The sequence below is a fragment of the Euleptes europaea genome, chromosome 15, assembly GCF_029931775.1.
Source record: "Euleptes europaea isolate rEulEur1 chromosome 15, rEulEur1.hap1, whole genome shotgun sequence".
Taxonomy (NCBI): Eukaryota; Metazoa; Chordata; class Lepidosauria; order Squamata; family Sphaerodactylidae; genus Euleptes; species Euleptes europaea.
In genome coordinates, this window is record NC_079326.1 from 57589392 (window position 1) to 57614028 (window position 24637).

Sequence of the window (24637 nt, forward strand, 5' to 3'; positions counted from 1 at the left end):
TTAAATAAATATAAACACATTTAACATTAAAAGTATAGGAACATTTGCTAGCCTGGAAAAATAAACTGTGATCAACACATTATCATCAGTTACAAATGTCCAAAGGTCTACTAGAAATTTGTGTCTTAAAGTGTACAATACAGCCAAGACTCTTCATTACATAAAACTCTTTTGTGTGCGTGTGTGTGTTTAGAAAAGTTAACTGTTTTTTTTCTTCACTTGCATCGTTAAAAAAAAATATTAAAAGTCTTCCCATATAAGATACCGAAGCCTTTTGGTCCTCATGATATAGTAGCTGGTTAGTTCTCTGTATTTTAAAGTCTTATTCTTCCTTCCGTACATCTTTCTCGGGTGAGGGGCAGGGTCCATTTGACCTAGAAGCTTTGGCAGAAGGGGTAGATATATTCATAATGCGGATGTTTAATAAGAGAGCGGTTGCCAGCAGGCCTTTTAAGTACATCACAATCCCCCTTAGACACTTCTTCACAATTGCTTGGCTTTTCCACTTTGCATGTTTTGGTTTCATCTGCTGTGTACACCTTAGGACAACGATAGTAATTACAGAGAATACTAATTTCATATAGAATTTTCAGATGTTTAAAACTGGGCAATGTTCAAGATAAAAAACATACTTCAGTTTAGAAATCCTAGAGTTAAAAAAAAGGTTAGTCCGGATTGGCAAATCTCAAACATGTACGTGCATGGTATTAATCTCTAGCTCATTTTTTTCCCCTTAGAATAGTTCATTGGCTGGCAGCACAGGTAATTCAAGCTCCTAGGGACCTTTAACTGTGGAGTGCAAATAAACCATGCAAGCTTGTGCCAAAGATTAAAACGTAAGGCAAACTACGCCCGCCTTACCAATAATCTCTTTGAAGCAAGTGGATGTGTGGTGGAATGAGGCAAGCAGGGTTTGGTCCTACACAATTTGCAAACTGAAAAAATGAATATGCGATTAATGTCTTTTAAAAGTGCCTTTTGTGTGTATTTAAGTGCTTAACACAAGGGGAATGAAGACATTTAAATTCCCACTGAAAGGGGTGATTCCGGCAGCTCTTTTTTTAAAAGGGAAAACAAAGATTGTACCTTTGGTTTGTATAATAACAAAGTTACCTAAAAACATGAGACTACAGAGCTATAAAATAGACAAGGAAAGTGAAGACAAATTTGGGTTCCTATGGACTATGAACAACCATACCGAAAATATGTCTTCATATTAACAGCATACTATAGCTAACACGTGAATATATATATTTATATATACACAGCAGTTCCCTGTTTATTTGTGCTGTCAAAAACGAAAAAGGCCGCTGTGTCTTTCTGCATAAAATAGGAGGTAGAAACTCCCACAGGAGCATTTAGGGGCCTATGGAGAGGGTGACCCAGTGGAAGGAGCATAACAAGAATGCGTTCCAATGAAAAACCTCTACTTTCCTGAAAAAACTGTCTAACTGCAACGGGTACGCCTTTCGTTCTGTTGTCATTCCAGCCATAAGTGAAGGTCAACCATAATTCTGGGACTGGGGGCCTTTTCAAGAGTAAAACATCAACTTAAATCCCAACGCAACCAAGAAAAAGGTGTTAATATGCTAAAAGTCAAAATGTTTCAGAATCAGAATCGTTTTCATTGTATCCATTTTCCGCCCCTACATCGTTTCTTAACGGTTTACTGTAGGAGTTAACGGCGCTGCTCGCATTGGAGCTACTGCAGAGTTGAGTCCTGCTCAAATTGTCTTTTTTAAAACAAGCGAGGTGGAGGGCCGTCATTGTGCTGGAAGGAGAAAAAGGCATCATGGTAGCCAAAATGAGCGCCAGGCAGTCAGCCACGTCTTTGTTAGGAGCGCAAGCCAGGGCTGGCGTATGACCTGGGCACAAATGCAGACAAAGCCATGGTTAGTACTGGGGGTCCTAGGAAGGGGATCGGCGCATTCCTCAGAGGATACATCTCTCGATCAGCTCGTAGCTGGGAGATGTATGTTTAGTCACAATCACAGCAGGCAAAGGGTTACTTTCCAGATCAGGCATGCTAGGAGAGGGCAGAAGTCACAAAGCGGTTCAAGCTAACATGGTCTTAACAAGCAATATTTGAAAACGAGGGGTGGGGGAAGCCACAGGCAACTAACAGCCTCCGCGAAAAACGAAATAAACACATAAGGAAACCACATTCCGCAAGAGAGAAAAACGCATTCATGAACCGAGCCATCTTCAGCCTCAATTCATATCATATGAGTACCTCTCATTCTGAGAACAATGACCTTTGAGAATAAATGTACAATACTTAAGAAAATTACCCAGCAGGTTGGGTTAGAATGCAGAAGCATCACCATTCATGAGTTATTTTGTCCAAAACAATATTTTCCCTACTTAAGTAACCGGACAAAGAAGGAAGCACGGTAATTAGTTGGTGATTAATTGTACAGTATTTGCCTTGCTGATAAGTGAACGACGGTTTAATTTAGGAAGCCTGCAATGATTGTCAAAATGTACAATCCGTGTTACAAGGGGTTACTGAGGTGAAATACTTGGAAGCTGCTGCAGGGAATCCAAAACACAATTGCAGCTTACTGAATCATCTTCAACAAAACGGGTTGGTGTTAGATCTTTCTCTGTATAGAGTCAGGTTATTATTTTATGTATGTATTCCACATGATTCCTTTTCAACAAATGTATTCCATATGTATTCCTTTTCAACAAAATGGGTTGGTGTTAGATCTTTCTCGATATACAGTCAGGTTATTGTTTTATATATGTATTCCATATGAAGTCTCTGTTTTACTGAACAGCTTGAATTGAGTCCAGTAGAACCTTAGAGACCAACAAGATTTTGACTCCCAAAAGCTTATACCCCAAAAACATTATTGGTCTCTGACGATGTGAATCTACCCTCTGAAACTATTTTATTGAGTTACATTCTGGATTGACTTTCAAACTTTGGAGACCAAATGCTAAATATTATCTCTGATGTTGGAGAGAAACTTGATTATTACTTAGCAAAGTGCCCATCGATGTGATGGGAAGTATTCTCCAGAAAGAAGATCTGTATATGGCAAGGACCCCCAGAATGCTCCCATCAACAAGGGCTAGATCGCCAGTTGGGAGAACAAAGAGCAAGTTTTGCTCTTACTGCTATATCCTCTAATGCAGTGCTTTAATTTATGGTTCACTTATACAAGAAAACAGCAGGGGACCAGCGCTCACCACTGGGGTTGGATATACCGTAAACCCCAACCGCCTCTGAGAATCAAGTGATCCTACCTGCAGATGACACCAAATTATTTAGGGTGGTTAAAACAAAATCAGACTGTGAAGAGCTCCAAAAGGATCTCTACAAACTGGAAGAATGGGCATTAAAACGGCAAATGAGATTCAACGTGAGAAAGTGTAAAGTGATGCATACTGGGGCAAAAAAATCCCAGCTTCACATATACACTGATGGGATCTGTGCTGGCAGCGACAGACATAGAAAGGGATCTTAGGGTGGTAGCGGATCGCTCGATGAAGATGTCAACCCATTGTGCAGCTGCTGTTAAAAAGGCAAATTCCATTGTGGCCATAATTAGACAAGGAATAGAGAATAAAACTGCTGATATCATACTGCCCTTGTACAAATTTATGGTGAGACCATACTTGGAATACTGTGTACAGTTCTGGTCACCAGACCTAAAAAAGGATATTGCAGAGCTTGAGAAGGTGCAGAAAAGAGCAATCAAATTGACCAGGGGACTACAGCAACTGCCCTATGAGGAGCGGTCTCAAAGAGGCTTACAATCGCCTTTCCTTCCCCTCCCCATAACAGGCACTTTGTGAGGTAGGTGGGGCTGAGATTGTTCGGAGAGCTGTGACTAGCCCAAGGTCACCCAGCTGGCTTCGTGTGTAGGAGTGGGGAAACAAATCCAGTTCACTAGATTAGCAACCATTGCTCCTGTGGAGGAGTGGGGAATCAAACCCGGTTCTCAAGTTCAGAGTCCACCGCTCCAAACCACTGCTCTTCAGCCTATACCATGGGCTGAAGAATTGGATAGGAGACTACCAAGGAAGTCCAGGGTTGCTATGCAAAAGGAAAGCAATAGCAAACCACCTCTATTAGTCTCTTGCCTTGAAAACCCTACGGCAGAGGTTCTCAAACCTTTTGAGTCATGGAGCACATTTCAGGATAGAAATTCGTCACAGAGCACTAATTTTCACCTAGCGCCTATATACTAAACCGAATGACAGTAGTATTTTTCTTTTCAACCTCTTCATGGAGCACTAGGAGATGTTTCATGGAGCACCAAGTGCTCCAACGAGCACAGTTTAGGAACCTCTGCCCTACAGGGTCGGAGTCACCATAAGACGGCTGCAACTTGACAGCACTTTCCACACACACAAGTCCACAGGAGGGCAGCAATTTACTACACGTACAGTGTGTTCAGAACGGGGGTATAGTATGATCTCAGAATGAGTCAGGATGCATGTTGATTTGTTTTTCTACTAATCATGCTTTAATGATGTATTTAACAAAGGACTCTTAACTTCCAGAAGTCAAAATTTTCTGATGCCTTTTGCACAGTGGCTCAGTGGAAGAACATCTGCTTGGAATGAAGGTCCCAGGTTCAATCCCCAGCATCTCGTTAAAGCGACTAGGCGAATAGGTGATGTGAAAAACCTCTGCCTGAGACCATGGAGAGCCGCTGCCAGTCTGAGTAGACAATACTGACTTCAATGGACCAAGGGTCTGATTCAGTATAAGGCAGCTTCATGTGTTCATGTGTTCACAGCTAGGTGACTGTAACCCTCATTACATTAAAGAATGACCACTTGCCCAATAACGCATGCATGCATGCATGCATGCAAAAAAATATATCAAGGGGACTTGTGTGTTAAATAAAATGTGCTGTAGTACATAAGACCAAGAAACCCATGGCGCAGAGTGGTAAACTGCAGTCCAAGCTCTGCTCACGACCTGAGATCGATCCCGACGGAAGTCAATTTCAGGTAGCCGGCTCAAGATTGACTCCGTCTTCCATCCTTCTGAAGTCGGTAAAATGAGCATTCAGGTTGATGGGGGTAAAGGGTAGATGATTGGGGAAGGCAACGGCAAACCACCCCGTAAACAAAGTTTGCCTAGTAAACATCGGGATGTGACATCACCCCATGGGTCAGGAATCACCCAGTGCTTGCACCTTTACATAAGACCACTTTTCTTGCTTAAGAAATGGCACAGCCTACTCACTGTAATAATTAGCAGTGCTCAACCAATGTGTGTGTGTGTTTTGCAAATAATTCCCCACACACAAACACGATGTCTTACAATGATTCCCAATGAAAGACGATATGCATTGCTTCACTTACCATTTCCGTCTACGGCTCGTACGCACGCCCCTTTTGCCAATAACTCCTCAACCACCATCTTCAAGCCATTCTGTGCAGCAATATGTAGAGGCCTAGAAAACAGAGTATCTCCTTTCAACCAGCTGTGGTATATTTAAGAGTATCCATCCTGAAAGCATAGGATGCTATAAAAATGTTTTTGAAATATTTAAATAATGCTTCAAAAAAAAAAAAAAAGGACACAAATGGAGGAGGCGAAACCATGCTGGCAGAATGCAAAAAGCTAAAACGACCTGAGAATTTTGTGAAAAGTATTTCTTCAGCCTATACTTACGTCTGTAACGCATTGTTTTTCGCATTAATAAGGCTCTGTTCTTGTATCTTGTCAAGTATCAACAAGGCACATTTTTCATGACCCTGGAATACATAACAAGGTTAGAATGCGCCCCCCTGCTTATGCTATTATGTGAACAAGGAGAAAAGGTGAAAGGGACTCCGATCCCCTCTCCCCCCCCCCAGTTTTTCTATTTATTTCTAACTGAATAATGGAAGCTATGGAAATTTGCAAAAGAGCAGGGAAAGGTTATCGAAGTTAAACGAGGAAGTACAGGCAAAAAAAATGTATACTAAGTTATCCCAAATGTTCTTGTTTTTACTCCATTTTATTATCCGGTAAAGAGGGGAATGGCCCCCTTTCCAGAATCCCTCATCCCTTTAACTGGAGTTGCCGGGGATTGAACCTGGGACATTCTGCATGCCCAGCAGATACTCTACCACTGAGCTACGGCCCCTCCCCGTCAGTTCTGGCAGTTGGTTCATGACTCACACTGATATGCTACTAATATTTTGATTTCATAGTTTTAATAGCCACATGTATATTTGCACACGCAAGAGCATATAAACATACTTTACTGCTAGCCAAGTGCAAGGATGTATTCAAGTCCTTATCCTTCAAAGTTAGATCAGCCTTGGCGGTGTTCACCAAAAAATCTGAGACAGAAACAAAGGGTGCCACCAGATTAGCCCACAATAACAGTTATGTTACCTTCCACCTGTATTCTCATCATAGGTGTTAAAAGATACCACAGCACTATGTAACCCCACCTTGAGTCTCATTAAGGAAGGCCAGACAATAGATTACGTAAATAAATTAAAAAATAGTATGCAAGTACACAGATTATTCATTGCTTATTCACCACTTGGTATTATACTTTTTTAGTAGCCTCTAAGAATAGTAAGTAGAGCTGCAGTTTTAGAAACACATTACGTAACTGGATTAGACTGTTCTTAAAGCAGTCCAGTCTGTACAGCTGAATATTAACTCTTTTCCCACTCTGCCTGGTGGAAAGCGCGGCCACATCGCAACAGTCTTAGTGTGATCCCATACGACTTTGAAGGCAAGAGACATTTAGAGGTGGTTTGCCACTGCCTGCCCAAGCAACCCTGGACTTCCTTGGTGGTCTCCCATCCGAGTACTAACCAGGGCCGACCCTGCTTAACCGACCCTGAGATCTGACCAGTTCAGGCTAGCCTGAGCCTAAGGAAGGATAATCCAACAACTTTCATAAAGCAGTGTTCTAAACTATCACCTTATCTGTTTTGTATCTTGTGTTCTCTAAAACCAACAAGCTCTGTATGTCACTCAATTGTATAGATATCTCTAGGCAAAGAAGAAGAAGAGTTAGTTTTTATACCCTGCTTTTCTCTACCTTTAAGGAGTCTCAAAGCAGCTTACAATTGCCTTTCCTTCCCCTCCCCACAACAGACACCTTGTGAGGTAGGTGGGGCTGAGAGAGTTCAGAGAGAACTGTGACTGGCCCAAGGTAACCCAGCTGGCTTCATGTGGAGGAGTGGGAAATCAAATGTGGTTCTTCAGACTAGAGTCCACCGCTCTTAACCACTATACCATGCTGGCTCTCAAAAGGGCTCAGAAGTAAAATGCAGAAGAACTGTAGGTATCACATGCAAGAACTCTTTTTACATGTACAAAGACCGCTTCCTCTTAACCAAATATAAAGAAGATCTTACAGACCTGTGCAAAAGTTACTAAAAGCCCTTATCAGTTTCTGGCAATCAAATACCTACCTACTGCACCTACGTGCCCGTTTTCAGCTGCCATCATAAGTGGTGTTTTCCCTGAATTATCTGCAACATTTACGTGTGCGTTGTGGCTTAAAAGAAGCTGCAAGCATTCCACATGATCGGAAAAGGCTGCTGCATGAAGGGGTGTTCTAGGGGGAAACACAACACTGTTTGAGATGTTTGACACTAAATGGACCGTACGATTATAGTGTCCATTATTTATAATTAAGGATAACAGTTTCCAGTCATGGGTATGCAAACTGAACAGAAGGAGTAAAGACTTTTAAAAATTATTATTAGGGAAGTAAACATTTGGTTTCAATTACGCTCAGTCTGTTAGAGATGATTCTACGGACTCTTAACACGTCCATCTGGACACTCGATGTAAATGAAGGGTTTGATCCAAATGAGGGAGTGGGACCCAGAAGTGTCCTTCCAACTTGCATAGAATCATAGAGTCAGAAAGGGCCATGCAGCGATGAACAACTTTCATGATCATAGATTCTATAAAAGGGGAAAGTACACATCTGAATCCTAGAATCATAGAAACATAGGGTTGGAAGGGGCCATAGAGGCCATCTAGTCCAACCCCCTGCTCAATGCAGGATCAGCCTAGAGCATCTCTGACAAGTGCTTGTCCAGCCGCTGCTTGAAGACTGCCAGTGAGGGGGCGCTCACCACCTCCCTAGGCAGCCAATTCCACTGTCAAACAACTCTTACTGTAAAAAACATTTTCCTAATATCCAGCTTTTACCTTTCTGCCCGTAATTTAAACCCATTGTTGGCAGTCCTATCCTCTGCTGCCAACAGGAACAGCTCCCTGCCCGCCTCTAAGTGACAGCCCTTCAAATACTTATGTGATATCCTATTCAGGGAAGTTCCTTTTATGAGCAGAACCAACCCAATAATTCTGTCCATGCAATCCTTACCTTCCTTTGTCATCTTTGCAATCGACAATGCCGGCACCTATGGTCCCAATGAGCAGCGACGCACAACTTTCATGATCATTGATTCTATAAAAGGGGAAAGTACACATATGAATCCTAGAATCATAGAAACATAGGGTTGGAAGGGGCCATAGAGGCCATCTAGTCCAACCCCCTACTTAATGCAGGATCAGCCTAGAGCATCCCTGACAAGTGCTTGTCCAACCTCTGCTTAAAGACTGCCAGTGAGGGGGGGGGCTCACCACCTCCCTAGGGAGCTGATTCCACTGTCGAACAACTCTTACTGTAAAAAAACTTTTTCTAATATCCAGCCGGTACCTCTCTGCCTGCAATTTAAACCCATTATTTGAAGTCCTATGATCCTCTGCTGCCAACTGGAACAGCTCCCTGTCTTCCTCTAAGTGACAGCCCTTCAAATACTTAAAGAGAGCAACCATGTCCCCCCTTAACCTCCTCTTCTCCAGACTAAACTAAACTAATCCTCTTTCTTTCCTTACCAAGTCAGTTCTTCCATTCCTTTCAGCACAAATTTAGGCATTTCCCCTTATGGCTTTCCATCTCTGACCCTGGGAGGTATGTTAGGCAGAGAGTGGGTGACTTTGTCCAGCAAGCTTCCATGGCAGAATGGTAATTCGAACCAGAGTCTCCCCGATCCTGGTCCCGCACTCTAGCCACTACACCAGACTGGCTCTAGTACTTCAGAAGGAGTGGCATCTGGCTCTTCACCAGGGAGCAAATTAGGAGGTTGCAGGGTTATCTGACAGATACCGGGCAAAACTAAAATCCCTGGTTTTGAAAAGGGCTTTTTATTGATCCAAATGAAACTGTCAGGGTATAATATGAAATCATGGAACGGGGCATGTAATAGGGGGGAAAGTGACAATCAAGATAAGATAAATTACAGCGCTTGTATTCTTGGAGACGTAAGGACACTATAATCACTTATGGGATTGAGAGGACAGAACGAAGCGTGACACACTTTTACTCCAGGGGAAATCAAGAAGCGCTGTGACATGATCTGATCCATCTCCCTTTTGCCCTTGCAGTGATTAACTCCCCCCGCCCATGTCTGCATTTTTCTAACTATAGTTATCATTTTGCGTGCATTTATGCATCAAGAAATGTGAAAAAATTATCAGCTTAATCCCTACTGCCATAATTTGCTAAGGGGGCATTTTTAACAGAAATCACATTGTTAGATCCCAAAGGACCCAAGGATATGATTGTCTCTGTGGCTCTTCTTCTCATGCGTTGCCAGTTTCCCCCACGGCACGCAGCTTAAGCCACAGCAAATTAGAGTTGATGCCGCTATTGCTACTTACACAGCACAGTGCAAAGGAGAGAAAGCGTTCCCGCTGAAGTCCCGGAAAGGTTTCTGTTCCAGCATTACCTCTATGCAGCTTTCATTGCCTGTAAGAGATCAGCCAAAAGCCACAAAGGGTTTGTTGAAAAGGCCTTTATAACGCAGATGAGCATTTATTGTTCACAGCTAGAATGCATCATGTATCCACTTTCTTCAGTTGTGTTGATTACGTAGTCATCAAAATTTGGGCACTAATCAGGTATTTACTTGTGAGACAGAACAAGGCTCCTTGAAGGTGAGGAGGAGGAGGAGGAGAAGAGGAATTTTCTCTGCCTTTAAGGAGTCTCAAAGCGGCTTACAATTGCCTTCCCTTCCCCTCCACAACAGGTACCTTGGGAGGTAGGTGGGGCTGAGAGAGTTCAGAGAGAACTGTGACTGGCCTAAGGTCAGCCAGCAGGCTTCATGTGGAGGAGTGGGGAAACCAACCCGGTTCACCAGATTAGAGTCTGATGCTCATGTGGAAGAGTGGGGAATCGAACGCGGTTCTCCAGATTAGAGTCCACCGCTCATGTGGAGGAGTGGGGAAACCAACCCGGTTCACCAGATTAGAGTCATAGAATCATAGAATCATAGAGTTGGAAGGGACCACCAGGGTCATCAAGTCCAACCCCCTGCACAATGCAGGAAATTCACAACTACCTCCCCCACACACCTAGTGACCAGAAGATGGCCAAGATGCCCTCCCTCTCATCATCTGCCTAAGTCCACTGCTCATGTGGAGGAGTGGGGAATCAATTCCGGTTCTCCAGATTAGAGTCCACTGCTCTTAACCACTACACCAGGCTGGCCCCGTTAGGACCTTTTTTTAGAGTTTAAAACAGACTTCTGTCAATAAAATGTAAACTTCAGACTCGTGTAGCCTCAATTTGCCTCAGGGCCCTGCAGGGAAGGAAATGGAGCATTAACCTTCAACTATGGCTCATCTGCAATCACTGAAACCAAATCCCGGTATGTTTGTTGTTTATATTGGTTTGTATGGTTTCATGTTGTCTAATTACACTTATGAAGGCCTATGATTAAAAAACAAATAAACTGGTAACCAGTGCTACTATCTTGGGTATGTGGCAAAAGATTCTGATAGAGTAGACCAGAAAGTTTACTAATGCCCACCTTACATATCTTCTGCTAAAATTTGAGCTAGCAGAAAAGCTTACCATTATAAGAAGCCCAGTGCAGCGGGGTGTAATTCTGATTATCTTTAAAATTATAGTCCTCTTCTGAAAGCGCCAGCTGGACTAATTCGCTGAGCCACGTGGCATGACCACGTGCTGCTGCGTAATGCAAGGGTGTCCTGCCTCTGGCATCTTTACACAAAATCAGTGCATCTTGTTCCAATAGCATTTGGACACATTCCTCGTGCCCCGTCATAATCTGATCAAACACACACAAACAAACAAATAATTATAAAGGCAAGAGCAATTATGTTAAAGTAATCTAAATCTAAGATATATGGTATTGTTTTTGAAGTGCTGTGGACTGATGGTAAGAATTCCTGAGTGCCTTTAGTATTTTGCATGCGAAACATAGCCCTGACCTGGAAGGCCCATTCTAGCCTGATCTTGTCAGATCTCAGAAGCTAAGGAGGGTCGGCCCTGGTCAGTATTTGGATGGGAGACCACCAAGGAAGTCCAGGTTGCTACACAGAGGCAGGCAATAGCAAACCACCTCTGTAAGTCTCTTGGCTTGCAAACCCTACTAGGTTGCCATACGTCGGGTGTGAGACCCTGGAGAGCCACTGCCAGTCTGAGTAGACAATATTGACTTTGATGGATCAAGGGTCTGATTCAGTATAAGGCAGCTTCATGTGTTCATGTGAAATTATAATTAGTAATCACATGGTAGCTGCAATCAAACTCCATGGATAAACCTAGTTCATTGTGAAGTCTGAATGCAGGCTGCCCAAGAAATCTTTGTATGTTGGCAGGTGCTAAACAGGAATGATGAACTATGATTTGTACCCAGTTTATTGACTGAGGTATTTATTAACTGTGTTTTGTCGTAACATACAGATAATCCAGTTTGTTCAGTAGCAACCTGCATAGAGAGAGGGAAGCACGGAATAACACAAAACATTGCCTCTCCAGCAGCATCAGCTATGGATGGTGGTTTTCTAAGGACGGCCCCTCCCTGTCTTCTCTACACACGGAAACACGCACATGTGCACTTCTGCTAGTGACTAGTTAAGCAGGAATGTGCTTCAGTGGCCTCTATCCTATCACTCCACAAGGCAAAATCGGAAGCCTAAGGAGACTTCCTCCAACTCAGCTGTGTACTTCTTTGGTGGAAGTCTGTCTTTAACAAAGTGAGCTTCGACTCTTGAAAGCTGACACCCTGGAAAATATAATTGGTCTTCAAGGTGCCACCAGAGTTGAATTTTGTTCTACTACTACAGACTAATATGGCTACCAACCGGAAACTAATGTCATCCAGTGTATTTCAGAACAGAAATGTAAAAATACAACCTGTAACTGTGTAATATAAATACAACAGGATCAAGTGTGGTAAAACCAACAATTACCCCTCGATGCAAAGCAGTGCAGCCCAGGATATCAGCTATGTCCACGGATGCTTCTTTTTCAAGTAACAAGGAAACAGCATCTATGTGCCCATAAACCACGGCCAGCATCAGCGGGGTCCTAAGAAAAGAGAACCAACTGTCGCGTCAAACCAATGTTGCACGTTTTTTAAAAACTCAACACATTGCAGATACAATGAAAAAGTTTAATATTACTTGATATAATGGGAGAGGAAATTATGTGTAGCAAATCTTCACTTTGTGAAAATGGTCTCTGCCAAACGTTCGTTCTTCTAAACTTACTCTACATGGCTCATGCTTAAACAAACAATTTTAGCACTGGATTTGCTTGTATTCATAAAACGAGAGAGAGAGAGAGAGAATGTGCACATGTGCACCTCAAAACTGCTTTTTATGGAGCACATGCTGAAAAATCAGGACCAGATGGCACTCATTTCATACCCCACCATGGCATTATTTTATGACATGATGTTTGGTTCCATTATTAAGCGTGTTTATGCCAAGAGAGAGAGAGAGAGAGATGTCAAAAGGTATTCAGACAGATCAAGTGAAAAGATTTTTCAGCTTCCGTTTGGCCCGTAGGTAAAAGAGACAGGAGGGCCAATGAATAGTGGTCTTCCTTCCCACTTTGACCCCCCTTCGGCAGTCATGTGTGTAAGTCCGTTAATGGATTCCACCTTCTGTCAGAACCAGTGAATCAGGCTCCGTGCGTACCATCAGCAGAATCAAGGAGCAAAACTTTCCCCCTTCACTGCACCAGTTTGAAAAAATCTGCCCCACTTGGGGGAGCACCCAGACATACAATTCTCTCGATCAGGACCACAGAGCCCCTATGTTCAAGCCTCAGCGCTCATGAAAAAACATTCAGAATGATACAGGTGCCAATTCAGGTCACACCAACATTATCAAATCAAAGTAAACTTACTGTCCTTTGGCATCTGTCACATCGGGGTTATCCGTAACTTCTAATAAAAGCCGTAAACATGGAGTGTGGCCGTTGATGACTGCAAGGGGGGAAAAACATTTTATTTAGCATTGGTTCTTGTAGGTTATCCGGGCTGTGTAACCGTGGTCTTGGAATTTTCTTTCCTGACGTTTCGCCAGCAACTGTGGCAGGCATCTTCAGAGTAGTAACACTGAAGGACAGTGTCTTCAGTGTTACTACTCTGAAGATGCCTGCCACAGTTGCTGGCGAAACGTCAGGAAAGAAAATTCCAAGACCACGGTTACACAGCCCGGATAACCTACAAGAACCAATGAACTCTGACCGTGAAAGCCTTCGACAATATTTTATTTAGCATTTTGTCCAAAATTCCATTTGTTCTCTCCTAAGCGCGACTACAGCCATATCCCTACAAGGAAGAAATGTGCTCTAATATAGAAACCTGAATATATATTGGAAGGTTCCTGGACAGCAGGAAAAGCAACCGGAAGTGACGTCATCACATCACCAACACCAAGGGAGACAGTCTGGTTTTGGGGCAAAAACTCTATGGTAGAAGCTGTTTTTACCATAGAGTGAAGTGACGTCATTGTGCTTGGTGACGTCGAGGCCTAGGCCTCATTTTAAGCCATAACAAGTAATTTTACATGGAGATAATGATCACTTAAGAAGAAAAAGAAGAAGACGAAAAGGAGGAATTGGATTTTATACCCCGCTTTTCTCTTCGGAAAGGGTCTCAAAGTGGCTTACAATCAACTTCCCCCCTACAAAGGGCACCTTGTGAGGTAGGTGAGGCTGAGAGAGTTTGGAGAGAACTGTAACTGGCCAAAAGGTCACCCAGCAGGCTTCATGTGGAGGAGTGGGGAAACCAACCTGGCTCCTAACCAATACACCATGCTGAATCTCCATGTAACCCAAGTAGGGGTTATTATGTTGAAAGCTTTGGCCACAGCTAAAGATCTGTCATATGGGGCTGTAGACGGGAACTACATAATCAGCCGAAGCATTGCTGTCTGTCTGTCCTGCAGCTATTTAACACTGTTAAGAAAAAACACCTTGTTTCCTCAACAGTCTGAACCCTCGGCTTTCTCCTCTGCACATGCACGCTCTTTGGGTTGCAGACGAGATATCAAAATAACAGACTCCATCACGTACCTGAGGCATGAAGAGGGGTTCGATGGGTGACGTTATCTTTCACTAAGATGGACGCACCCTGGTTCACGAGAGCTTCCACACATTCTGCATGTCCTTTAAAAGCGGCCAGATCCAGAGCAGTGCGGCCCTTTTCATCCTTAATATCCAGATCTCCCAGAGACTGGAGAAGCACCTCCAACGCCTGATGATGACCGTTATAGGCCTAGAGATTTTTTTTTAAAATGCACTTGTAAAGGATAAATCCAAAACACTCATTTATTTTCACTACTTGAGTATAAGAGATTTACCCTGTATTATTTTAGCAAAGCATTTGTTTCATGACTTTATGGTAGGGCTGCCAACCTCCAGGTGATGGCTGGAGATCTCCCGCTATTACAATTGATCTCCAGCTGACAGAGATCAGTTCCCCTGGAGAAAATGGCTGCTTTGGAAGGTCGTAGGCAGCATTCCTCCTCCTCCAAACACGGTGAGTTGAGTTGATGCCAAAGAGCTCAATTTTGGTCTCATCTGACCACAACACTTTCACCCAGTTCTCCTCTGGGTCATTCAGATGTGCATTGGCAAACTGCAGATGGGCCTGTACATGTGCTGTCTTGAGCAAGGGGACCTTGCGGGCTCTGCAAGATCTCAGTCCTTCACGGCGTAGTGTGTTACCAACTGTTTTCATGGTGACTATGGTCCCAGCTGCCCTGAGATCATTGACAAGTTCTGGGCTGCTTCATCACCGTTCTCATGATCATTGCAACTCCACAAGATGAGATCTTGCATGGAGCCCCAGACTGAGGGAGGTTGACAGTTAGGGTTAGGGTTGTCACCATCTCACCAAACTGCTTGGCAATAGTCTTGTAGCCCAGTCCAGCCTTGTGCAGGTCTACAATCTTGTCCCTAACATCCTTGGACAGCTCTTTGGTCTTGGTCATGGTGGCTAGTTTGGAATCTGATGGATTGATTGCTTCTGTCGACAGCAGAACCCTAACCCTAACCCTAATCTGGCTGGTTGAAAGGGGATCAAATACTTATTTCACTCATTATAATGCACATCAATCTCTGACTTTTGTCTTCTGGGTTTCTGGGGGTTTTCCTGTTGTTATTCTGTCTCTCACAGCTACAATAAACCTACCATTAAAATTATGGACTGGTCATTTCTTCGTCAGAGGGCAAATGGGCAAATTTAGCAGGGGATCAAATACTTTTTTCCCTCACTGTACCCCACTGAAGTCCCTCCCCTCCTCAATCCATGCCCTCCATAGGCTCCTGCCCTAAAATCTCCAGGTAAGCACCTGCATATATTAAATTATTTCCTGCAACTGAGCTAGGGTTACCTCCAGGCAGGGAAATTCGTGGAGATTTGGGGGTGGATCCTAGGAAAGGCAGGGTTTAAGAGAAGGGAGGGACTTCAGCAGGATATAATGCCATACAGTCCACACTCCAAATAAGCCATTTTCTCTAGGGGAATTGCTCTCTGTAGCCTGGAAATCAGTTGTAATTCCCTGGGATCTCCAAATCCCACCTGGAGTTTTGCAACCCTAAACAGAGTAGATTCTAATTTTCTAGGTTATTGTTTTTCCTGGCATGGCATTGTAATGAAACACAATACAAAAATTATGTGGTAGAATCACTTAGTGTGATACTACCCTATTACAAAGTTAAGTGTAACTTATTTAGTTGTTTGTTGCATTTATTAATTTCAAGTTCATATCAAGATACAGTAAGAACAATGAACTTTGACCAGGGAGACACAAGCTGGGACCCCAGTGAACCACTGAGCTGTCCAGGTGGAAACTGAACAAGTCATTGGGCTTTTTCGCACTCTTATTTTTTTGTAGCGTTATGAGCCCTTATTGCTTCGGGGTTTCTTTTCTTTAAAAGTACAGGGAAATAAGCCAGAGAGGCAGCAGTGTAATATCGAAGCGACCACTAGAGGGAGCAAGACACATGTGGAAAAGTAAAGAAGAAGAAGACGGTACGCAAGTGACAAAAATGAGAGTGTGGGAAAGCCCATTAATTTACCTCACAGGGATACAAATGTGGTAGACAGACACATTTTGCAGGAGAAGCTGTTTGATTATTTGAATTAGTCCGCAATGTGTGTGTGTGTAAAGTGCCTTCAAGTCGCAGCCGACTTATGGCGACCCCTTTCGGGGTTTTCATGGCAAGAGACTAACAAAGGTGGTTTGCCAGTGCCTTCCTCTGCCCAGCAACCCTGGTATTCCTTGGTGGTCTCCCATCCAAATACTAACCAGGGGCGACACTGCTTAGCTTCTGAGATCTGATGAGATCAGGCTAGCCTGGGCCATCCAGGTCAGGGTGCAATACCTGTACAAAAAGTCATATACTTACAGCTAAGTGCAAAGGGCTTTTTGTAGCTGTTGAGTCTGATTCCTCCAAAATGTTGCTGGTTCTCTCCAGAAGCTACAACAGATAAAGAAAGGGGTACACATGCACGATCACTCTTGGGTGCCAGGCATTGAAAGCAATCATAGCATTTCAGAGGATAAGCCGTGTTGGTCTGCAGTAGAAGAGCTAGATTCGAGTCCAGTAGCTCCTTAGAGATATTCGAGGTATAAGCTTTCGAGAGTCAAAGCTTCTATTTTGAAAATTGTGGTGATCTCAAAGGTTCTACTGGACTCGAATCTAGCTCAGTCAAAGAGTGTTTCTGCACTTCCAAGGCCTAAAGTGGTAGTCATCTTTCAGAACAGGTCTGTACTGCTGGTAGGGTTGCCAACTTCCAGGTAGTAGCTGGAGATCTCCTGAAGTTACAACTGATCTCCAGCCGATAGAGATCAGTTCACCTGGAGAAAATGGCCTCTTTGGCAATTGGATTCTATGGCATTGAAGTCCCTCCCCTCCCCAACCCCCACCCTCCTCAGGGACCTGGAAACCCTAACTGCTGGTGACTTTCCTTTTCTCTGGTTCTGGTTTTTGTCACTTTCATGGCCCATTTGGCTTTGCGGGCCAGCATCTGCCTTAAGTGTTGCCAGTTCTGGGTTGGGAAGTAGCTGGAGATTTTAAGGGTGGAGTCTGAAGAGGGCAGGGGTTGGGGAGGGACTTCAGTGGGATATAACGCCATATAATCCATATTCCAAAGCAGCCATTTTCTCCAGGTGAACTGATCTCTGTCGCCTGGAGATCAGTTGTAATCTGTAATCCCAGGAGATCTCCAGCTATCACCTGGAGATTGGCAATCCTAACTTTAGTGCTAGGCTTGATGTATTCTTTCTTTTGTGGTTGTTTCTACACCCATCTGGGTTAGGGTTGCCAGCTCCGGGTTTGGAAATACCTGGAGATTTTGGGGGCGGAGCCTGAGGAGGGTGGGGAGAGACTTCAATGCCATATAGTCCAATGGCCAAAGTGGCCATTTTCTCCAGGTGAACTGTGTCCCGGGAGAGGCTCCCACCCCCATCTCCCGGGCCTGGGTTCTGCCCCCTCACTCACCTCCATTCCCTCCAGGGCCAATCCGATGGGTCTTTCTCTCTCTCCAGCGGCCCGGGGAGACGGACGGGAAGGAGGGGACCCGACTGCCGCCGCTGCGGGAGCAGCGCGCCGCCGGCACGCAAGAGTTGCCGCGGGAACAGCACGCCCCCGCGCCGCTGCCAACGGGGCGTTGGCTGTGGCGGCCCTCTCCGCGCCCCAGCTGAGGAGCAGGTGAGCCAGGGCTGGGAACAGGAGCGGACCGCGTCCGGCGTCTCAGGGCTGGGAGGGGGCATCTTCCGGCTCTTATACGGACTTCCGGGGGGAGGGCTAGCGGTGGAGTTAGGGGAGGTGCTTCTCTGGCCTGGAGTGTATATAAGGCCAGAGAAGTCTGACTGCCAGGGAGGAAAGAAGCCAGAGGCTGCCTGCAAGGTGTGTCCTGCGGCAACCTGGTGACGTCTGAGGGAGAGTCGAGCTCTGACTCCCCCTCGGACTGGTCTGAGGCGGAAGAGACTGCCTCAACCCCAACCTCCTCCCGGGCAGAGACCCTCCCAGCGCCTGGGCCGAAGCCCCCTCGGGACAAACTGATCTCTATCGGCTGGAGATCAGTTGTAATAGCGGAGATCTCTAGCCACCACCTGGAGGTTGGCAACCCTAATCTGGGTTCTACCTGGATAGCTGAACAGGACTGGTACCTTCCTATATTTTTTAAAAAAACAGGCTTGTATCTCCTCACTCCACTTAGGAAAGGGTAGAGCTTTCCTCTGACAGATCTGCCTGTTCTGTTGGAGGGGGGCTCCTTAGGCTGGAGGAAGATGACTTTGCTGAATGGTGTGATACGCTACAAGCCGAACTAGGACAGAAATGCACAGTCATCTTCGCTTGAAATGTCATTTTAAAATGTGTCTGACAAAGAATGCTAAATCTCTGAGGGGAAAACACCCCTCAGCGGCAGTGGCTGCCAGACTAGTGATAGGATTTTGCCACCGTGTAGCGTGACCATAATCCCTTGCCCATATATTCTCGATTACATGAGCTCTGACTGTATCATTCCCTCGTGGGCACGTGCACGCTAAAAATAAGAGGGCTGCTAATCCTGACCTCATGTCCTCCTATTGCCTGCTTTCCCAAAGGGTGCTCTGAAAACAAAGAGCTAATTTCATCAACCCCTAATTAATTTGATCTCAGCTACCGAACACCATCCCAAGATCCGCACGGAAACTCTAAAACCAGTCCCTGAGCAAAGCAGCAAATGGACTGCAGAATTAAAATAACAGAGCCTGAGAACTGCGAGGGGTGGTAGGGTGAGGGAATCTGTCACACATGCAAGATCGGAAGGTGTTCTGAAAAAGATTGTCGCCGGTTTGATATCAAAGCAGATCAGACTGCAGGAAATGAACGCTAATGAGCTCACTTCTCAGAATGCTTAATGCCTTCTGCTGTATAGTCAGGCAGAAACACAAATTTGACAGCAAAACTGATGTCTCCCCAGGCTGGCAGATACACAGGCAGAAAACGTAGGATGACAAATGTATAAAAACGAGGCTCAAAGAGATACAAGCAATGGTTCCAAAGTACCTCTTGCCAAGCATAATTCGTACTAATTGAGGATAAATTGCCATCGGGATTTGATATAATTATTTATTGCTCCACAGAGAGACTCACTGAAGAAACACACACGTGTGTGACCTGGTAAATACCTCCAGGCTTGGGTTTTTGCAAACCTCAGAGGGGTTCTACGAATGTTCGTTCAGCATTACTTTTATTGCAACACACGGTAGAGAAAAAGGTGAAGAAACCCAGGGTGGTTGAAGGGAATGCAGTTATGACTCTAACAGTGCAATCCTACACAGAGTTACTCCAGTCTAAGCCCATGGGTTTAGACTAGAGTAACTCTGCATAGCATTGCACCGTAAGCCTTCTGAAGTACGCTGCCCTGAAACAATGCAAACCAAGACTTCAGGGACATTGTTCAGCTGTCCCAGAGCGCAAAACTTTCTGCTGTGACAGAAGGCACTTTTTACACAGTTACGTACTCGTCAATTAGAAAGGAAGCAGAAATCTACCGATAAAGAAGAAGAAGAGTTGGTTTTTATACCCCGCTTTTCTCTAAGGAGTCTCAAAGCAGCTTACAATCCCCTTCCCTCCCCTCCCCCACACACAACAGACATCTTGTGAGGTAGGTGGGGTTGAGAGAGTTGTGAGATAACTGTGACTGGCCCAAGGTCACCCAGCAGGCTTCCTGTGGAGGAGTGGGGAAACCAACCCTGTTCACCAGATTAGAGTCTCCCGCTCGTGTGCAGGAGCAGGGCATCGAACCTGGTTCTCTAGATTAGAATCTGTCACTCTTAACCACTACACCACCCTGGTTTTTATATGCCAACTTTCTCTACCACTTAAGGGAGACTCAAACCGGCTTACAACCCCTTCCCCTCCCCACAACAGGCACCCTGTGAGGTAGGTGGGGCTGAGAGCTGTGACTAGCTCAAGGTCACCCAGTTGGCTTTGTGTGTAGGAGTGGGGAAACCAACCCAGTTCACCAGATTAGCGTCCGCCGCTTACTTGGAGGAGTGGGGAATCAAACCCGGTTCTCCAGATCAGAGTCCACCGCTCTAAACCACCGCTCTTAACCACTACACCACGCTGGCTCTCCTCCATCGGAAAGCCCTCACGGCCTGCGCTTCAGGCAGCACTTGCTTTCTCTCAGAATTAGAAACAAATGCAAGCGCTTGAAAGGGAAAATAAAGAGCCGTTAACTTCCAATGGTCAATGAGGAAACTTTAGCACTGAAAAGAAATACATTTGCTCCAGCTCTTCTAAACCCCGCGTGACACATTTTTACCAGTCCATTTCCCTTCCACTTCCCATTTTGGCAACAATCTATATTTCAATACAGTCTCTCTGTAATACGACATTTCTTTGGAATGGCAGTTAACAAAAAGCCATCGCAGTCTAGTGATATTAATCTCACAACTCTGAAATATTATCAAATGACCTCAGTTACTATTTCTGATTAATGAATGCTTGAACGAATTAACAATAGACTGAAATTAGTGTTCAGCGGGAAGGGGTGTGTGCTATTTTTAGTATAGTCAAAGAATGGAGGAATGTCTGACACATATTTATCCATAAATACTGGGGTCTATCACTTGAACATTTTATGAATGGCTGGTTACAGATAGAAATGGATGACATTCGAGCATCAGAGTCGTTCCTTTTTGGTAGTGTGACATATTATTTAAGTCTGCCTCCTTTATTTTCCACACTACGCGATGATTAACAAAACAAACATTTTCTCAGTTTGATCATTTTATAACAAACTGTGATGAGAACAAGAGATGGGTAGCTCTTGCCTGTGACTCTGTGGTAATGCTGAAATTGGTTTGCATATCATTGCCCCCTGCTGAGAGAGACCGCTAGGTAAAAGCCTGTCCTTATTGGGGGGGGGGGCAAAGCTACTGGAGGAGGGTGGCAACCAACACACTTTTACTATGGCTCAGTGGAAGAAGAGTTGGTTTTCATACCCTGATTTTCTCTACCTTTAAGGAGTCTCAAACCGGCTTACAATCTCCTTCCCTTCCTCTCCCCTCAACAGACACCCTGTGAGGTAGGTGGGGCTGAGAGGGCTCTGAGAGAACTGTGACTAGCCCAAGGTCACCCAGCTGGTTTCATGTGTAGGAGTGGGGAAACCAACCCGGTTCTCCAGATTAGAGTCTGCTGCTCATGTGGAGGAGTGGGGAATCAAACCTGGTTCTCCAGATTAGAGTCCACCGCTCTTAACCACTACAACACGCTGGCTCTGGAAGAACCTTTGCTTGGCATGCAGAAGGTCCCCGGCATCTCCAGTTGAAAGAACCAAGTAGGAGGTGATGTGAAAGACCTCCGCCTGAAACCCCGGAGAGCCGCCAGTCTAAGTAGACAATACTTAGACTTGGTGGACCAAGGGTCTGATTCAGTATAAGGAAACTTTATGTGTATAAGTAAACAAGATTACAACTTCATTATTACAGGTGACACAGGAGGGGAACTTATGATGTAGCTGACAGCAAAAGGGGCTATCACTCAAGTCCTCTGAGGAAAAGTTGAAGGAGCTGAGTATGTTTAGCCTGAAGAGGAGAAGGCTGAGAGGGGACACAATAACCACCTTCAAGTACTCAAAGGGCTGTCATATAAAGGATGGTGCCGAGTTGTTTTCTGTTGCCCGAGAAGGTCAGACCAGAACCAACAGGTTAAAATTAAATCAAAAGAGTTTTTGTCTAGACATCAGGAAGAACTTTCTAACAGTTAGAGCAGTTCCTCGGTGGAACAGGCTTCCTCGGGAGGTGGTAAGAGCTCCTTTCCTGGAGGTTTTTAAGCAGAGGCTAGATGGCCATCTGTCATCAACACTGATTCTATGACCTTAGGCAGATCATGAGAGGGAGGGCACCGTGGCCATCTTCTGGGCATGGAGAAGGGGGTCGCTGGGGGTGTGGAGGGGAGGTAGTTGTGAATTTCCTGCATTGTGTGTGTGTGGGGGGGTTGGAGTAGATGACCCTAGTGGTCCCTTAGAACTCTATGATTCTATGATTCAATGGAACAACCTCTGCTTTGCATGCAGAAGGTCCTAGGTTCAATCCTCGGCATCTCTAGTTTAAAGGACCAGGAGGTGATGGGAAAGACCTCCACCTGAGACCCTGGACAGCCTAAGCAGACAACATTGACCGAGACAGACCAATGATCTGACTCAGTATAAGGCAATTTCATGTCTTCAGGACTCCAACCCCAATGCTGGGGGAATGACTGGGTTGAAACAAAAAGCAGCAGGAATCATTTGCTTGTCAGATAGGCTCTCTGCCGGCCCCGGATAAGAAACAAGATGGTTCCCCCCCTCGGACAAAATGGAGTTTTTGTGCACTCCGTTCCTCCCCCTTTTGAACCCGGTCTCCAGACCAAGATCTGCACCTCAATGGAGACCCGCCCGAGTAATCACTGATCTGATACCGGGTCCCGCACAACAATGCCGGGAGCCCGGGAAGATCAGCCAGTTAAAGCACGCATTTATTTCCTGTATGCATTGCCTTAAGTCGTTACCGGTAGTTCATTTCTGTATTGTTTCTTTGTTTTTATAACCTAATCAACCCCATTGTATTTACCCTATATATGTACCGATACTCCCCCATGTCTGTATTCTAGCCTTATGTTTCTATGATCTGCTGAACTCGCTGTCTTGCTGAAATAAAACTTTTAACTCGCTGCACCGTCTGGAGGAAAGTCTTTATTACCAGGAATGCAACGTGTTGCTGAGACCTGACATAGCTTTTCCCCGCTGCAACGAGAATCCTGATGTAGGACAGCACATCAGCCTGAAGCTGGCCGATCCCTGACTTCCTACCCTTTTGAGGGATACGTCAGCATCTTCGCCAGCCAGGCTTGAAAATAGCGGCTATACGCAATAATGGTTGTGCACTAATAAACAGCATCGTTTGCTACGAGGAAGCTGAAAAGCTTGGATTCCCAGCCACCAATCAGGTAACCAGGTAGAATTCCTTCCCATCAACCGTCCCGTCTGTAACAAAGGAAAGTAACTCATGGAAAGCTGTTTCCATCGGGTGGAATAAAGGTCAGGCTGAGAAGCGCTGCATGCCACCCCCCAACACCCATGCCAACTAAGATTTTTTATCCCCTCCAGGGAGAACTAGATTGGCTGACTGACTGAAAACTATTCCTCCTTGAAAGAGACCAAAGGTCCGGCACTATAACCCCACAACAATGACGAGCACAATTTATCCCAGGGAGCTCAAAAAGAAGTCTAAACTGGTAGCCAGTAGAATCATAGAATCATAGAGTTGGAAGGGACCACCAGGGTCATCTAGTCCAACCCCCTGCACAATGCACGAAATTAACAACTACCTCCCCCCACATCCCCAGTGACCCCAACTCTCCCCCAGCCATGCAGGATCCCACAATCAAAGCACTCCTGACAGATGGCCATCTAGCCTCTGCTTAGATGGTGTGGTGTACTGGTTAAGAGCGATGGTTTGGAGTGGTGGACTCTGATCTGGAGAACCGGGTTTGATTCCCCACTCTTCCACATGAGTGGTGGAGGCTAATCTGGTAAACCGGGTTGGTTGCCCCACTCATCCACATGAAGCCAGCTGGGTGACCTTGGGCTAGTCACAGCTCTCTTAGAGCTCTCTCAGCCCCACCTACCTCACAGGGTGTCTGTTGTGGAGAGGGGTAGGGAAGGCGATTGTAAGCCGGTTTGATTCTTCCTTAAGTGGTAGAGAAAGTCGGCACATAAAAACAAACTCTTCTTCTTCTAGCCATATTGGATCAAGAAAATCCATAATCTGATTTAGTGTCATGTGAAGAATTCCCATTGGTTTGGTGGCAGTCATGAACCAATGCATTAAGACAGTGGTTCCCAAACCTTTTGAGTCATGGAGCACTTTTCAGGAGAAAAATTCATCACGGAGCACTAATTTTCACCTATCACCTATATACTTAACCGAATGACAGTATTGTTTTCCTTTCCAATCTCTTCATGGAGCACTAGGAGATGTTTTGCTGAGTGCTCCATGGAATACAGTTTGAAAACTGCTGTGTTAAGCCACTGTGATCTCCAAATAACTCTCTTCTTTGTCGAAGGCTTTCACGGTCAGAGTTCATTGGTTCTTGTAGATTATCCGGGCTGTGTGACCGTGGTCTTGGTATTTTCTTTCCTGACGTTTCGCCAGCAGCTGTGGCAGGCATCTTCAGAGGAGTAACACTGAAGGACAGTGTCTCTCATATTCCAACTCTATGAGAGACACCATCCTTCAGTGTTACTCCTCTGAAGATGCCTGCCACAGCTGCTGGTGAAATGTCAGGAAAGAAAATACCAAGACCACGGTCACACAGCCCGGATAACC

General features: G+C 45.0%; 1 protein-coding gene across 4 annotated transcripts in view; it reads right to left on the reverse strand.

Annotated features, from left to right (window-relative positions):
- Positions 1 to 238: 238 nt before the first annotated feature.
- Positions 239 to 24637, reverse strand: part of ANKRD44 (ankyrin repeat domain 44) — a 126421-nt gene continuing 102022 nt past the window's right edge. For 2 of the 4 annotated variants that reach the window (XM_056861525.1, XM_056861523.1), the window contains exons 16-27: positions 16677 to 16748; positions 14337 to 14538; positions 13164 to 13242; positions 12221 to 12338; positions 10857 to 11073; positions 9662 to 9749; positions 8322 to 8405; positions 7396 to 7541; positions 6218 to 6300; positions 5645 to 5727; positions 5332 to 5423; positions 239 to 381 (exon numbers count right to left, since the gene is read on the reverse strand). In XM_056861525.1, the coding sequence (XP_056717503.1) occupies positions 323 to 381; positions 5332 to 5423; positions 5645 to 5727; positions 6218 to 6300; positions 7396 to 7541; positions 8322 to 8405; positions 9662 to 9749; positions 10857 to 11073; positions 12221 to 12338; positions 13164 to 13242; positions 14337 to 14538; positions 16677 to 16748 (1323 nt within the window). In that variant the 3' untranslated portion in view covers positions 239 to 322. Of the gene's footprint in view, positions 382 to 1592; positions 1866 to 5331; positions 5424 to 5644; positions 5728 to 6217; positions 6301 to 7395; positions 7542 to 8321; positions 8406 to 9661; positions 9750 to 10856; positions 11074 to 12220; positions 12339 to 13163; positions 13243 to 14336; positions 14539 to 16676; positions 16749 to 18204; positions 18225 to 24637 lie in introns of those variants that run through there. The other 2 variants (XM_056861524.1, XM_056861522.1) reach the window with 2 other exon arrangements.